This window comes from Xyrauchen texanus, chromosome 7 (assembly GCF_025860055.1).
Source record: "Xyrauchen texanus isolate HMW12.3.18 chromosome 7, RBS_HiC_50CHRs, whole genome shotgun sequence".
Taxonomy (NCBI): domain Eukaryota; kingdom Metazoa; phylum Chordata; class Actinopteri; order Cypriniformes; family Catostomidae; genus Xyrauchen; species Xyrauchen texanus.
The window spans coordinates 36311524-36325515 of NC_068282.1; the positions used below are offsets into that span (position 1 = coordinate 36311524).

The window sequence follows — 13992 nt, forward strand, 5'->3', positions numbered from 1 at the left end:
CAGTCAAAAGTTATTGACTGTCAAAAATCTTGGAAAATAAAATGCAAAATTACCCTTTTTATTTCCAAAATTATAAATTGTCTAAACATGCATGAGATGATGCCGACCAAACTTATACTGTATCATTCCATATTGCATACTGTGCCACATGCTATTTTTTTAACTAGGCAGTTACTATGCAGTACACGAGTAGTCCATTCCAAACAAAGCCAAAGATTTAGGATTGTAGTTCTTATTGTTGTAATTGTTCACAACAGGACATGTGATACCAAGAAACAATAAAATGACACTACTTTGACATGACTGTTGCAAAATGTTTATTTAAATGTATTTCAACTTTTTTGCACAGCTATCAAGGATGTGGAGCTCACTAAAATTTCCATCACTGTTGCACTTTACTCTCTGTTAAATAAACATGTTTTTAAATTACAATGCTCAGTAACATTCAAAGATATCAAACTTTGATATAAAGGATAGAATAGACTTACTTGCAAATTGACAAAACCATTGTCTTAGAAAGGTGCCATTTTGAAACTGAAAATCGAAAAGTGTTTGTTATAATATGGAGGTCTATGTCATCAATTTGATGTTGACAGAGACAGTGAATCTGAATGAGGTAATTATAGTTCTCTTATATATCAGATGAGCAGTGCTTGAATGTGAGGATGGCACATTTGGTTAAGCATATACAAAACATTTATCTCATCAAGTCTCTCCTGTTGGCATTTACCAGTTCATCCACCAGGGGGCCACTAGTACCAATCTGTCTGTCACCAACTTTTTCTTTGGCAACTCCTATGTACATACAGTAATTCCTCTGTGTCTGTAGTCTTGTTTAAGGACCAGCACTTGCTTCGGGATGATTTGAGGATTGTGCTACTGAAATAATTTTTGCAGATGGAGACTGCAAGTCTCTGTCCAATATTTATGCTGGCTTCCTTGCATCTTTATGGTTAAGTGTGAACAGAAAATGAGCTGTATACCAAGGCAATGGGCAAGTGCCAAAATTATCGTTTGGAATAGGCCATATTCATTTTCGCAAACCTTTTTACTGAAGAATAAGTAGTATGGAGATGCAGGGACAGAAAAGATACTTTGTGAAAAAGGACACATCGCACCATCACTTTTAATCAGCACAGAAATGTTAAATCCTGAAATGAACCCCACTGTTTGGGTTGGTACTCGTTAAGTCTCTTCTAAAAAAAAAACAACAACAACTCTGGTTGCTGGTAAGAAATGACCGTTAAGTAGTTGTAAATATTACTCGGCTCATTGTGAGGTCAGATCTGGTCTGGTCCAGTCAGGTCTGGTCCTAAGGCTCATTTGTGTGAAGGTCACTGGAGGGGTTTGACAAGGTAAAGCTTTTCTCCATGTTCGCTAGTGAAGATAGGAGCTTTCTTGTAGTGCTCTAACAGATCTTCCATAGCATTGAAACGGCGCTGACCGATACAGTAAACTTCATTTGACAACTGCACTTTGAAGTGCTTGTTCTTCCCAACAGCTTTCAGAGACACAGAGAAGTCACTCGGCTAGAGAAAGATATAAACAGAAAAAGAAGAAAAGAGAACATTTTCCTTTAGTGCTTTGCAGCCTACAGAGGGCGATATAAACCCTGAATCAACAATCACTTTCACAATCCTGCATTGCTCAAGACCAGTGCTTCTCAACTGGATTTGTTTTATGGACATTGAATGGTGACTCAAATGTGCCAAAATTGTATTGTACCAAAGTAAACAAATATGTCCTTAAAACGAAACACTGACATTTATTAATATTACCATAAAGTGCATAGGCTCTGGGTAGTACTTTCTTTTACGCTGCATATTTCTTTTTGAATTTTTTCACACTAAAATAGAGGGCTGGTATTGATACATATTTCCCGATTCGATTCCAGTTCACAAGTTTCCCTTTTACTTAGATATGAAAGAAATTCTCTCTCAGCTATTGCTTTTAATTACACATCGGCCTTTTCCACCAACATGGTTCAGGGGTGGGTTTCGGGGGCAGTGGTGGCTCAGTGGTTGAGGCTCAGGGTTACTGATCAGAAGGTCGGAGGTTCAAGCCCCAGCACCACCAAGATGCCACTGTTGGGCCCTTGAGCAAGGCACTTAACTCCAGGTTGCTCCGGGGGGATTGTCCCTGTAATAACTGCACTGTAAGTCGCTTTGGATAAAAGCGTCTGCCAAATGCATAAATGTAAATGTTTCTCGGCCTCCTCCTCCCGGGGCAGAGCTTGCAGGTTCACTACCTGGTCTCTAAAGGGTGTGGTAGGAACCTTGGGAACATAGCCCGGTCGCGGTCTTAGGATCACATATGTATCTGCCGGACCGAACTCCAGGCAAGTGTCGCTGACAGAGAACGCTTGCAGGTCCCCAACCCTCTTTATGGAGGCGAGCGTGATCAGCAGGGCCGTCTTTAGGGAGATGGCCCTGAGTCCGGCTGATTCTAGCGGCTCGAAGGGGGATCTCTGAAGACCAGCGAGGACCACCGAGAGATCCCAGGAGGGGAACACGCTTGGTCGGGAGGGATTTAACCTCCGGGCACCTCTTAGGAACCTGATTACTAATTCATGCGTACCCAGAGATTTGCCATCTACAGGGTCGTAGTGAGCTGTGATAGCGGCAACATACACCTTCAAGGTGGAAGGTGACAGCCTCCCTTCCAACTTCTCCTGTAGGAATAAGAGCACTGACCTAACTGCGCACCTCTGTGGGTCTTCAGCCTGGGAATAACACCAATTTGCGAACAGGCGCCACTTTAGGGCGTAAAGTTGCCTGGTAGAAGGGGCCCTGGCTTGGTTTATCGTGTCTACGACGATAGGTGGTAGACCAGCTAGATCTTCCGCATCCCATCCAGGGGCCAGACGGGGAGGTTCCAGAGGTCTGGGTGCGGATGCCAGAGCATGCCCCATCCCGGAGAAAGAAGGTCCTTCTTCAGGGGAATTCACCAGGGAGGGGCTGTCGTGAGGAGTACGAGGTCTGAGAACCAGGCCCGGGTGGGCCAGTAAAGGCCCAACCAATCTGGAGGCGACAGTTGTGACCAGGACGCGTCGGGACACCTGCTGCAAGGGTACTCCTGCCCGTAGAAAGCAGAATTCTGTCCAGGGTTTGAATGTCTGGCGGCAGGCGGGATTGATCGTTACCCGATGCGTGCCGCGGCGCCATGCTCGTCTCGGGACTCGAGTCTGAAGCCAGTGATGAAGCGGTCTCATACATAGCGATCGCCGCGGAGGATGCTATATGCCCCAGGAGCCTCTGGAAGAGTTTTAAAGGGACCGCTGTGCCTGGCCTGAAATCGGCGAGGCATCTCAGCACCGACTCTGGGTCGGGGGTCGAACGTCAGGTGGTAGGGTTTCCAGGACACAGGTGGAGCGCAACAGCTGTGTACCCATGGGCCGCTCCGCCGTAGAGGGTAGCGAGAGTGGAGCGAGTGGCTTTGTGACGAGTGGAGAGAGGTGCTCTCCACGATGACGTCAGCTCATCATGCACCTCCGGGAAAAACGGGACCGTGGCTGTGAGCGGCGCCCAGACCCCAGGAACCAGTCATCCAACCGAGATGGCTGTGGGGGGGACGGAGGGTTCCAGTCTAAGCCCACGCTGGCAGCAGCCCGGGAATCATGTCGGTCATCTAAGCGTCAGCCTCAGCCTGGGCATGCTGGCCCGAAGGCGGCAGCCCAGGGGAGTCATCCGCGTCAGATACTGCGCTCTCCGATGCAGCGGCGAGCTCATCCACCTCGAGCTCCAGAGAATAGGCAGGCTGGTTGTAAGGCGAGCCGCTGTTGCCTCGAGCACGGACGGGAGTCAAGGAGCGTGCCGGGGGGCGGGTGGTCCGAGGGGGTGTACCCGGCGGAGCTGCACCTGCTGCCATCCCCAGATCGCCTCCAGCTGCAGGCCGCATCGTCCTCAATCCCGTGGGAAGAAGGAGCAATGCGGGGGGCTGCTGGAGTGGCTTGCTTTCTATTGAAAGCTAGCCGCGACCGCAACATTGCCATGGTCATGCCCTCGCAGTGAGAGCTTGAACCATCCACAAACGCAGCCTCGGTGTGATCGCTGCCCAGACACACAAGACACTGTGGCCGTCTGAAGCGGAGAGCACTCTACCGCATCCAGGAACTACACAGGGGCAGAAAGGCATCTTTAAAAAGACGTGTCCTGAAAAGGACGTTCAGCGCTGCTGTGTATTGCTCATTTAGTGAAAATTTACTCTTTTAGAGAAATCACTCTTTTAAATAACACACTTTTAAGCTGCCGAAGCACCCAGGGCAAATTGCACTGCCTTGCAAAGAAGGAGAAATAGTCGCAAAGAAGGAGAAATAGTCGCTGTAATGCGCCGTCAATCCAACAGCATGCAGAGCGTCAGAGCTTTTTCATAGATCAGAGGCATATTCGGCGCTCAAGAGAGACCCCTAGTGTCGCTTCTCCGACACAACCACGAGAGAGAGAGACAGACGGGGAAATCTATATTTTTACCCAGCCCAACTAAAATACTGTAGAGTTTGGATACACAGCCTTTGGCAAAAAAACAACAAAAAATATGGATTGCACTTCTCCCATTTAAAAGTTAATAAGCCTATTTATTTTGCTATACTAACTTTGTGATTCGTTACATTTTATTATCTGCTTTTAGCATTGTTTTTCCCCCGTCGTCAATGACCCAACAAAGACAGACATGGAATGCATTTTTGGGTGATGATGAGTGGTCAACAGATATGGGTTTTTCAATTGCCAATGCAGATACTGATATCTAGAGAGCAGAATGGCCAATGTCCCATATAAATGCAGATAACATAATAACATTTTATAAAAAAGATGTACACAAAATTTGTAAAGTGAACTGAACAAAAAACTTTCTGCAATATTTACTCAAATTTGCATAACCTTGAAAAGAAAAAAAACATGAAAAAGTGTTGACTATCCATTGACAAATCTATTGGTAGATTTTGGAACTGACACAAGGTTAACACTTCTGTTTATCAGCCAAGCGAACACGGTTATCGGCAGATGGCAAAATAAATGGCCATATATTGGCTGATTAATCAGCCTGGCCAATATATCTATTGGTCTGTTGGTCTATTACTAGAGATCACCAACCAGTTGAGAACCACTGCTCAAGACTCAAAATACACCGTGGTCACTGTTTTTACACCCAATTATGCAAAATGACACTATGAACACAAATAATTGCACAGCACTCAAATGACCATTTACAGCTATTGAAAGTAGTTATCTGTTCACTGCCTTTTGATAAGATCCAGACAAACACCCAACTCACAGAGGACTCGCTGTCTCGCACAAGGAAGTCTCCCTCCACCCCTCTTTCATTCAGAGCGCACTCAGCCTGGTGCCGTGTCACACTGCCATAGTACCAGTCCTTTCCAGCAAACATCCCTGTGTGGGAGGGCCCTGTGTAGCTGTTCTGCTGGGAGTGGAAGCCTAAGCCAGTCGATGACGGACCATCGTGGAGTACAACCACATAGTTCTTTGGGACCAAACCCACCTGCCCATGGCAATTCTTACACCTCCACCATTCTGGGTCATTCTCTGGCTTCTCCAGCACCTCCATTGTCTCACCCTTCTCGAAGTTCAGCTCCTCATCTGTGACAGAACTAAAGGGGTAGAGTGTCTGAACAGTGTGAAGGACTCTGAGATCCTGGCCATTACTGAGGCCTGGCCGCAAGGAAAGAACAGGGAAGTCGGACAAGTTTTCCTCGACCTCCTCCTCCTGGATGTAATTGGAAGGAAACCAGCCAACCAGACCGTTATAGCTGCCCCTCCACCAGCCATCACTGCATTTCTCCATCACCATCAGCTGGGTGCCCTTCACCAGGCTGAGTTCATCTTCCCGTTCTGCTTTATAGGAAAACTTCACCACTGCCGGGGAGTTCAGTTCATAAATTCGTTCAGCCCCGCCTCCATTAGATGAGTACTCATCTGTGCTTAGTGTGGGAGAGGCTTCCTGTGTACTTGTCTTGCGTTTATTTTTTCCAAGTCCTTAAAAAGACAAAGAAAAGACATTAGACATCAAACACAGTTTTTAGGCAAACATTCCAGTGATCACATAGGAACCAAAACTCAAGCCTCAGAGCTTAGCTAATTTGAAATAGAAGACAAAAAGCAGAGATATTGATAAGTGCTGTAAATTCATCAATACTAACAATTTCCTGCTGAAAAGAGAGAGACCCACTAGAACAAGTGTATTTCCTCTGTCTTTCTCAGTTTAAAAAAAAAAAGAACATACCTTTATTTATTTTACTATATTTCAAATCCCTTTTATGTATAGAATTTATTGTTTTACCCTTGTCCCAGAACCAAACTTTCAATCTCAAAATATATAAATCCATTGTACAAATTTAAGCAAAACTTTACAATAAGATCATATTCATTAACATTATTTAACATGAACAAATATTATACATATAGTTTTAATATATACTAATAAAATTGTAATAATTTTAATTTAAAGTTGTATAGATTAAAATGTTACTACATTATGAACTAACAATGAACACATGTATTTTTTTATAAAATAAATTAATATTAACCAACATTAATAAATGCTTTAGAAAGATATTGTTTATTATTAGTTCATGATACATGCATTTACTCATAAAACAGAACCTTATTTTAAAGTGTTACAAAAATAAAAATCATCAAAAAAATTTAAAACATAATGAAAAGGTGAAAATAAACTATTTCAATATTTATTGTGTCAAAATGCTATGTTTTTTTTTGTTTTTTTAATATTTTTTTTTTTAAATTGATAAATTGCTACCTATGAAATCTGCATTTGTCATTTTATTCGAAACAAATTTAAATCACAGAATGCTATTAAACATAATACATCATTTTAGGATGGAAATTTACTGTAATGGGAATCATGACTTTCAGTAAAAATGACAAATAAACACTACAATCAAAGCATTAGCAGTGCAGTTAAGCAAACAGACTCATCATCTGAAATAGACACCATCATAGTGGCAAAACAACAGACTGGAGGCCTGTACAGCATTCCAAAATAAAACATCCAAATACCTTTTTGACTTAAACATGTATAGTGAATATACACACTGACACACAAACACACACACATAAAACACACACACATATTGGTGTGGCTATATGAGGACTCTCCAGAGACATAATGATTGTTATACTGCACGATCTATAGATTCTATCCCCTAACCCTAACACTTACAAAAAACGTTCTGCATTTCTACATTAAAAAAAAAACATAGTTAATATGATTTTTAAGCGATTTAAATTATGGGGACACTAGAAATGTCCTCATAAACCACATTTATAGCATAATACCCTTGTAATTACCAGTTTAGATAAAAAACATTCCTCGTAAACCACACACACACACACACACACACACACACACACACACACACACACGAAAGTAACCTGTAAGCAGTTTCCTTCCGCTGGCAGATGATCCATGGCTTTAATGTGCACCTTTATGCACCCGGTTACACACAAACTCATCTCACCACTGCTTGCCTCACTCAGTAAGCAAAACACATACACACAATCTACCCAATCTCAATACACACCTGCAGCGCATACTAAATGACAATGACATCCTCTTTATACTGAAAGACTAGGAGGATAGAAAGAGAAAAAAGCAGATGTTCAGGTGTAAGCCTAATTCAGGAGAGAGTGAAGTTGACCTAGTTTTAGTTGCAAAAATCAGTATGATATACTATGTGTGATACACAGCATCTGTGTGTGTTGTGTGGCAAAACAGGAAGGCCAAGTATGAGGGTGTAAATTCAAACATTCAACTTGTCAAATGAGGAGGAAATTTGTCTGTTTTACATTCCTAATGACTTACCTAAGCAGTGCTAAATCACGTCACCTATGCTTAGATGATTTGTTTTAAAACTGCATTTTGAAGCTGCAGTGTGTAATTGTTTCATTGTTTGAAAAGGCTCTCTCCTGTCTCATCTTAATATGCAGAAACAATTACAAGAAAGCCATTCAAAGGTCAATTTCCTCAAAAAGTGTAAACAATAGGAAAACTCGCTACCAAAACAGTGCTCTTTTTGTTTGAGCATGTTGACCAGCCCAATCATGTTTGGGGTGGGACTATGTTTTTCTGACCAATGGAAGATGGGGACTGTTCAGGAAACTGGTTTGAAAACAGTTTTTGTGTCATTCCGTGTCAACTCAATCAAAAGTATCCTCGGTCAAAATTTTGTTTTTATTATAATTATGATGAAATGTTATATTGTATGTATCAATATTTATGAAGTAATCCAGTATTTTGTAGAGAGTTGATCAAAACATATCTGAAATGTAGGTGGCACTCTAATGCATTTTAGCCCTCACAAATGTGCTCATCCATAGACATTCAGACAAATTTTCAGTTCATGCACCACCCCCACTGTTTCATCGAATATCTCAGCCTTTCAGTGGACTACAAGCTGAATCTAAGTGTTATTAAAAAGCTGAGCTCCACCCTTTTGCGATGATGTATATGATGTATTTTATCATCAATAGTCAATAACATATATTTCCGATGATTTGTTTAGTGTGCTTATCCTGATAGACTGCATATTTTGTTCTGGACATCTAAGATGGATTATGCACACAAGCAAGCTCACAGACAAGTAAAAAATTGCTAATTTTGTTGAAAACTGGTCAAGGTAAAAGCAGATGTTTTTAGCTATTTGGGGCTTACAGCAGCAGTGATCGGAGAATAAAATACATTTATATTTGATGTCTTAGAAATCATATTACACTGTGATTCTGTGGTTTTAGGGCAACAATATAAACAGTCAAATTCCTGAGAATGAGCACTTTCATTTCATATATTATTTTTCTATTTAAATGCTATTTGAAAGACTTTTATATTTGTATTAATATTTCTACCACATTCCCTCTAGGCGGCGCTGATTTGCGATGCGGATGTTTTCAGCAGTTTTTTGTTATTTTATGTAACACATGCAGAATTGATTGTTATTCGTGAACACATCAGATTGTAATATTTCAAAGGATACCACATATTCCTGACTTATATATATGGAGACTTTAACATTAATGCCCCCTTTTTAAAAGTTTTAAAGTAGAATCTAAAAGGATACTAACATATATTTAATACTTCTGGAGTTATAGCCACTACAACTTTGTAAAAATTTTCTTTCTTTTATTTTTTTCAATATTTGGACACATCATTGGCAACAAAGTGTGTTGAAGTCAACCGATTTTAATAATAGACTGACCAACAGTATCCATGTCTAAAAATAAAATAATGTCACTGCGACCTTTCTAAGGTTTTTTTAAAAAATGTTGACCAATAGTTTGGCTCTAAATCATAGACAACAACATAAAAAAATTAAAAAAAAATTTTTAACCACACTCTAACTGATCACTCAGTAAATATTCCATCATCCATGGCATTTTGGATTTGATCATCATTTAAGTGTATCTATTTTCAGAATATTTCAGCCAGGGAAGTTTCTGAAATGTGCTGATTTGGAATAACCCTTTTACAATCCCATTCCATAGTGACACAGAAATGACACACTATGAATATGTTCATGACTAAAACCAGATTAGAATATAACAAAAGATTAAACAACTAAAAACGTAAAAAGTTTTATTAAAACTTTATAACAGATTCTGGACTGATTTTGTTCAAAAACCTTGGAATACACAAGGAAATTATATATTCTACCAGATCAATATCAAATCTCCATTATAGTTTTGTTTACCCACTGGTGACCCTTCCTAGTTCACATTTCTCCAAAAATGTGAAGAGAGAGCTTTTCTATTTTAGCACCGATAACAGAAAAGAAAACAGAAGAAAGAGAAAAAGTGAGAGGGAAGCAGACTTCACTTCCCAGGGGATGACAACACATTACACTTGCGAGAAACCTCAAACATTTTGTCCCTCAGCTTCTGTGATGATGTTTTATTAAAGCAGCTATGTTCTCTATAAGCATATTGTGGCAAGATAAAATGTTCAAACAACAAAAAAAGAGTGGGAATCCACTAAAGACAGCAGCTCTCAGGCTTAAAGGTCAAAGTTTTCCATGGAAACAGTTTCACAAGACAGCAGGACACTTTCTAACTGCTCTACTTTTTATTCACACAAAGCCAATGTAAAAGCCATCAGCGGTTTACCAGATTGTAATTGTGTGAAACCAAAACTACAGTATCAAATACACACTTAGGCATGGAAAAAAATTGGAATACAGTTTTTTTAGTAACAACAAGTGCCACATGTCTTCTAACACTCCCACAAACAAACATTAATCTGTCAAGTCAGTTTAGGGTAGGTTGGGAGATTTCATTGGCTACCATCCACTCAAACTGAAAGTTAAAGGACAACAAGTCTTGTTTACGTAATCTGTCAGACTTTTCCAATCAGCTGATTTACTCAAAATTCCTCTTGGCATCTGTTTTTGAAAAAATTTGTATCACACGAGGCACAATGGTTTTGATTCCCATGATTGATGGACTTAATGAACATGACTGGCTATGAACCTAAAGGCGATTCTTGAGGGAGTGTGTCATGTACCTGAGGTTAAAGGGTGCATGTAGAGAAAGGCAAGCAGACAATCGAGTATGTCCCAGCAGGAGTGGAGACAAACACAGGACAAACTGTTATTTCAACAGAACAGAAAATGGATGGACAAATTAACCTTCACCTCAGGCTGTTTTCGAAGTACGTCTAGAGCTTTTAACTGTAATGTTAATGTTATTCATGACAAAGTGCACTGTATATCAGAAGGAATGTGCATAAAACAGTATTCAAACACTTAAAGTAATGGTGTTTAGCTTGTATGCAGAATACTTAAAGAGTGAAAGCCGAATGTGTAACAAATATATGCAATATATTTAATTACAAATAAACACAAATAATTTCCATTGAACATTAATTGGATAGGTTGAACACATGACAGGCCAACATTTTTAAGAAAGCCACAATGAAAGATAAATAGAACATAAAAAGATTAAAAAAATAACTAAATATGATAGCATGACGATTGATATGAAAAAAGGTTATTTTGTACTTCAAAATAAATTTTTTTAATTCTTTTTTTGCTGTTTGTTTGTTTGTTTGTTTGTTTATTAACATTTAACGCCATGTCAGCAACAAGGCTATTCACATGGCAAGCACAGGGTAAAAAATAAATATCAACAATTTACAAAGCTATATAAGAGATTTGAGATTAATATAAGATCATAATTCTAAAATACGTTCAGGTGATACCTTTCTAAATATGTTCATTAAGTATGTCTCTGAATAAAATCGTTGTCTGACATTCCTGGGCTTCTGTTTAGAGACTTTGAACAGGGGTGGTCCTGCATGGTACGACGTGCTTTCCCCGAAGAACCTTGTACTGATACGCCTGACCGTCAGACGCGAGCCGTATGGAGGGTCGACGCTCAGGCAGAATGGAGACGTGAAGTACGCTTCCTTCAGGTCTACCGCTGCGAACCAATCTAATGCAAACGCAGGTTATAATTTGTTTCTGCGTGAGCATTCTGAACGGGAGTTTGTGTAAAGTCGCAGGTCCAAGATTGGCCACAAACCACCGTGAGTTTGATGAAGTAAGGGCTGTAGAGACCCTTCTCCATCTCGGCTGGAGGGACAGGCTCTATCACATCTCTGAGTAGCAGAGTCGTAACTTCTGTACGTAATGCGCTGGCATTTCCGGCACTAACGGGATGATTGTTTTTGACGTACCGAGTGGAGCTTCTCAGTGGGGGGAGCAGGTAATAATGCGTCGGGATGCAAAAGCGCATCCCGAGGCTTGGGTGCAGGGAAAGATAATGCAGTGGTGGCAGTGGTAGTGGGGGGCAGTGGTGGCTCAGTGGTTGAGGCTCAGGGTTACTGACCAGAAGGTCGGGGGTTCAAGCCCCAGCACCACCAAGATGCCACTGTTGGGCCCTTGAGCAAGGCCCTTAACTCCAGGTTGCTCCAGGGCGACTGTCCCTGTAATAAGTGCACTGTAAGTCGCTTTGGATAAAAGCGTCTGCCAAATGCATAAATGTAAATGTAAAGACTTAAAGCACTTACCTACCTCCGTGCACCCGGCCCTCCTTCTGGCCCTCCACCAGGGGATGGAGTGGTTTGTCTACCAGCTCTGGAGCAAACATCTCGTTCCCTGGGCAGGTTAGAGACTGAGGAGGAGGTCATGTCTTCAGAACTCATCAGAGCTGGCCTGCAGGGGCTGGATAGTCGCGGGTCTGGAGGCGAGATGACTGCGTTCGGGGAGCTTGGACTGTAAGACTTTAGTGCCGGGGTGCCGTGAGAATGGCGCGCACCAGCTAGATGACCCAGGGAGTGAGGAAATCGCTCTTTTATTACCAATGTAGGTACCGCAGCCCAAAGGGGGTGTGGCAACAAAGAATAAGGAAAATTAGGGTTTTCCTCCCGGCCCTCCACCGGGGAACGGAGTGGTGTCCGGGTTGCCGTGAGAACAGCATTTGCGGGCCAGGTGACCCAGGGAAAGAGGAAATTTCTCTATTATTGAAAATGTGGTTACCGCAGCCTGAAGGGGGTGCGGCGAAGAAAATACATTGAACTAAAGATTCTCCTTCTGGCCCTCCACCAGGGGACGGAGTGGTTTGTCTACCAGCTCTGGAGCAAACATCTCGTTCCCTGGGTTATCCAGCTGCCTGTTGTCTGGAAGCCGCAGGAGGATGCCCTCGGCGAGCAGACGGAGTACGGCCCACGCTGGTGCAGCGGCGGGCCATGATGTGCAAAATGGCCTCCGTCTGTTTCTTCACCGCTGAGAACTGTTGGGTGAAGTCCTCCATGGTGTCGCCGAATAGACTGAACTGGAAGACTGGAGCATTGAGGAAGTGTGCTTTCTTCACGTCCCGCATCTCGACCAAGTTCAGCCAAAGATGATGCTCTTGGAGCATGACGGTGGCCATCGCCTGCCCGAGTGTCCGCACTGTGACCTTCATGGCCCTGAGGGCGAGGGCGGTTGCTGAGCGCAGTTCCTGCAACACATCGGTGTCAGGACTACCCAAGTGCAGATCTTTGAGTGACTTGACCTGGTGAACTTGAAGGAGGGCCATGGCATGCAGGGCGGAGGCAGCCTGTACAGCAGGGCTGTAGGCTTTTGAGGTCAGTGATGACGTCATCCTACAGGCCTAGGAGGGGAGCACCGGGTGATCCCGCCAGGTGGCGGCATTCTTGGGACACAGGTGGATCGCAACCGCTCTGTCCACCTGGGTGACCTCCGAGTACCCGAGAGCCTCCCTGCTGTTGAGGGTAGGTCGAGGAGGTTGGTTGCGGGCAGTAAAAGGTGCCCTCCATGACCCCGTCAGCTCATCATTCACCTCCAGGAAGAAAGGAACCATGGGGGGGAGGTGGAAGGGGGGGCATGGCTGTGAGCAGCACCTGGATCCGAAGATCCAACCCCACACTGACGTCGGCCTGGGCAAGCATGTCGATGGCGGCAGTCCAGTTGAGTCTTCCGCGTCAGACGCAGGAACGCTCTCCGATGCAGCGGCCAACTCATCATCTAACTCGGGGGGCTTGATGGAGTAAGCAGACTGGCCATGAGGCGAGCCACTCTCACCTTGAGCCTGGACGGAAGTCAACGAGTGTGCTGGGGGGGCGATTTACCCAGTGATTTACCCAGTGAAACCGAGCCCGCTGCCATCCCCAAATCGCCTCCATCGCCAGCCGGGTCATCCTCAATCCTGTGGGAAGAAGGAGCGACGTGGGGGGCGGCTGGAGTGGTGTTCATCTTTACAAAGGAAAGGCGCGACCGCAACATTGCCATGGTGAGGTTCTCGCATTGCGAACACGAACCATCCACAAAAGCTGCCTCAGTGTGATCGCTGCCCAGAAACACGAGGCAGCATCTGTGACCGTCAGGAGCGGAGAGAAATGGACCGCATACAGGAACTACACAGGGGCGGAAGGACATATTTATAAAGACATGTCCTGAAAAGGACGTTCAACACCGCTGTGTATTGCTCTTTTAGAGAAATTAAACTCTTTTAGAAAATATTTCTC

The 13992-nt window shown here is 43.1% G+C and overlaps 1 protein-coding gene across 3 annotated transcripts in view; it reads right to left on the reverse strand.

Annotated features, from left to right (window-relative positions):
• Window positions 1–349: 349 nt before the first annotated feature.
• The window catches only part of LOC127646769 (cytoplasmic protein NCK2-like), a 63537-nt gene continuing 49894 nt past the window's right edge, over window positions 350–13992 (reverse strand). For all 3 annotated transcript variants that reach the window (XM_052130637.1, XM_052130635.1, XM_052130636.1), the window contains exons 3-4: window positions 5272–5990; window positions 350–1529 (exon numbers count right to left, since the gene is read on the reverse strand). In XM_052130637.1, coding sequence (XP_051986597.1) covers window positions 1335–1529; window positions 5272–5990 — 914 coding nt within the window. In that variant the 3' untranslated portion in view covers window positions 350–1334. The remainder of the gene's footprint in view (window positions 1530–5271; window positions 5991–13992) is intronic.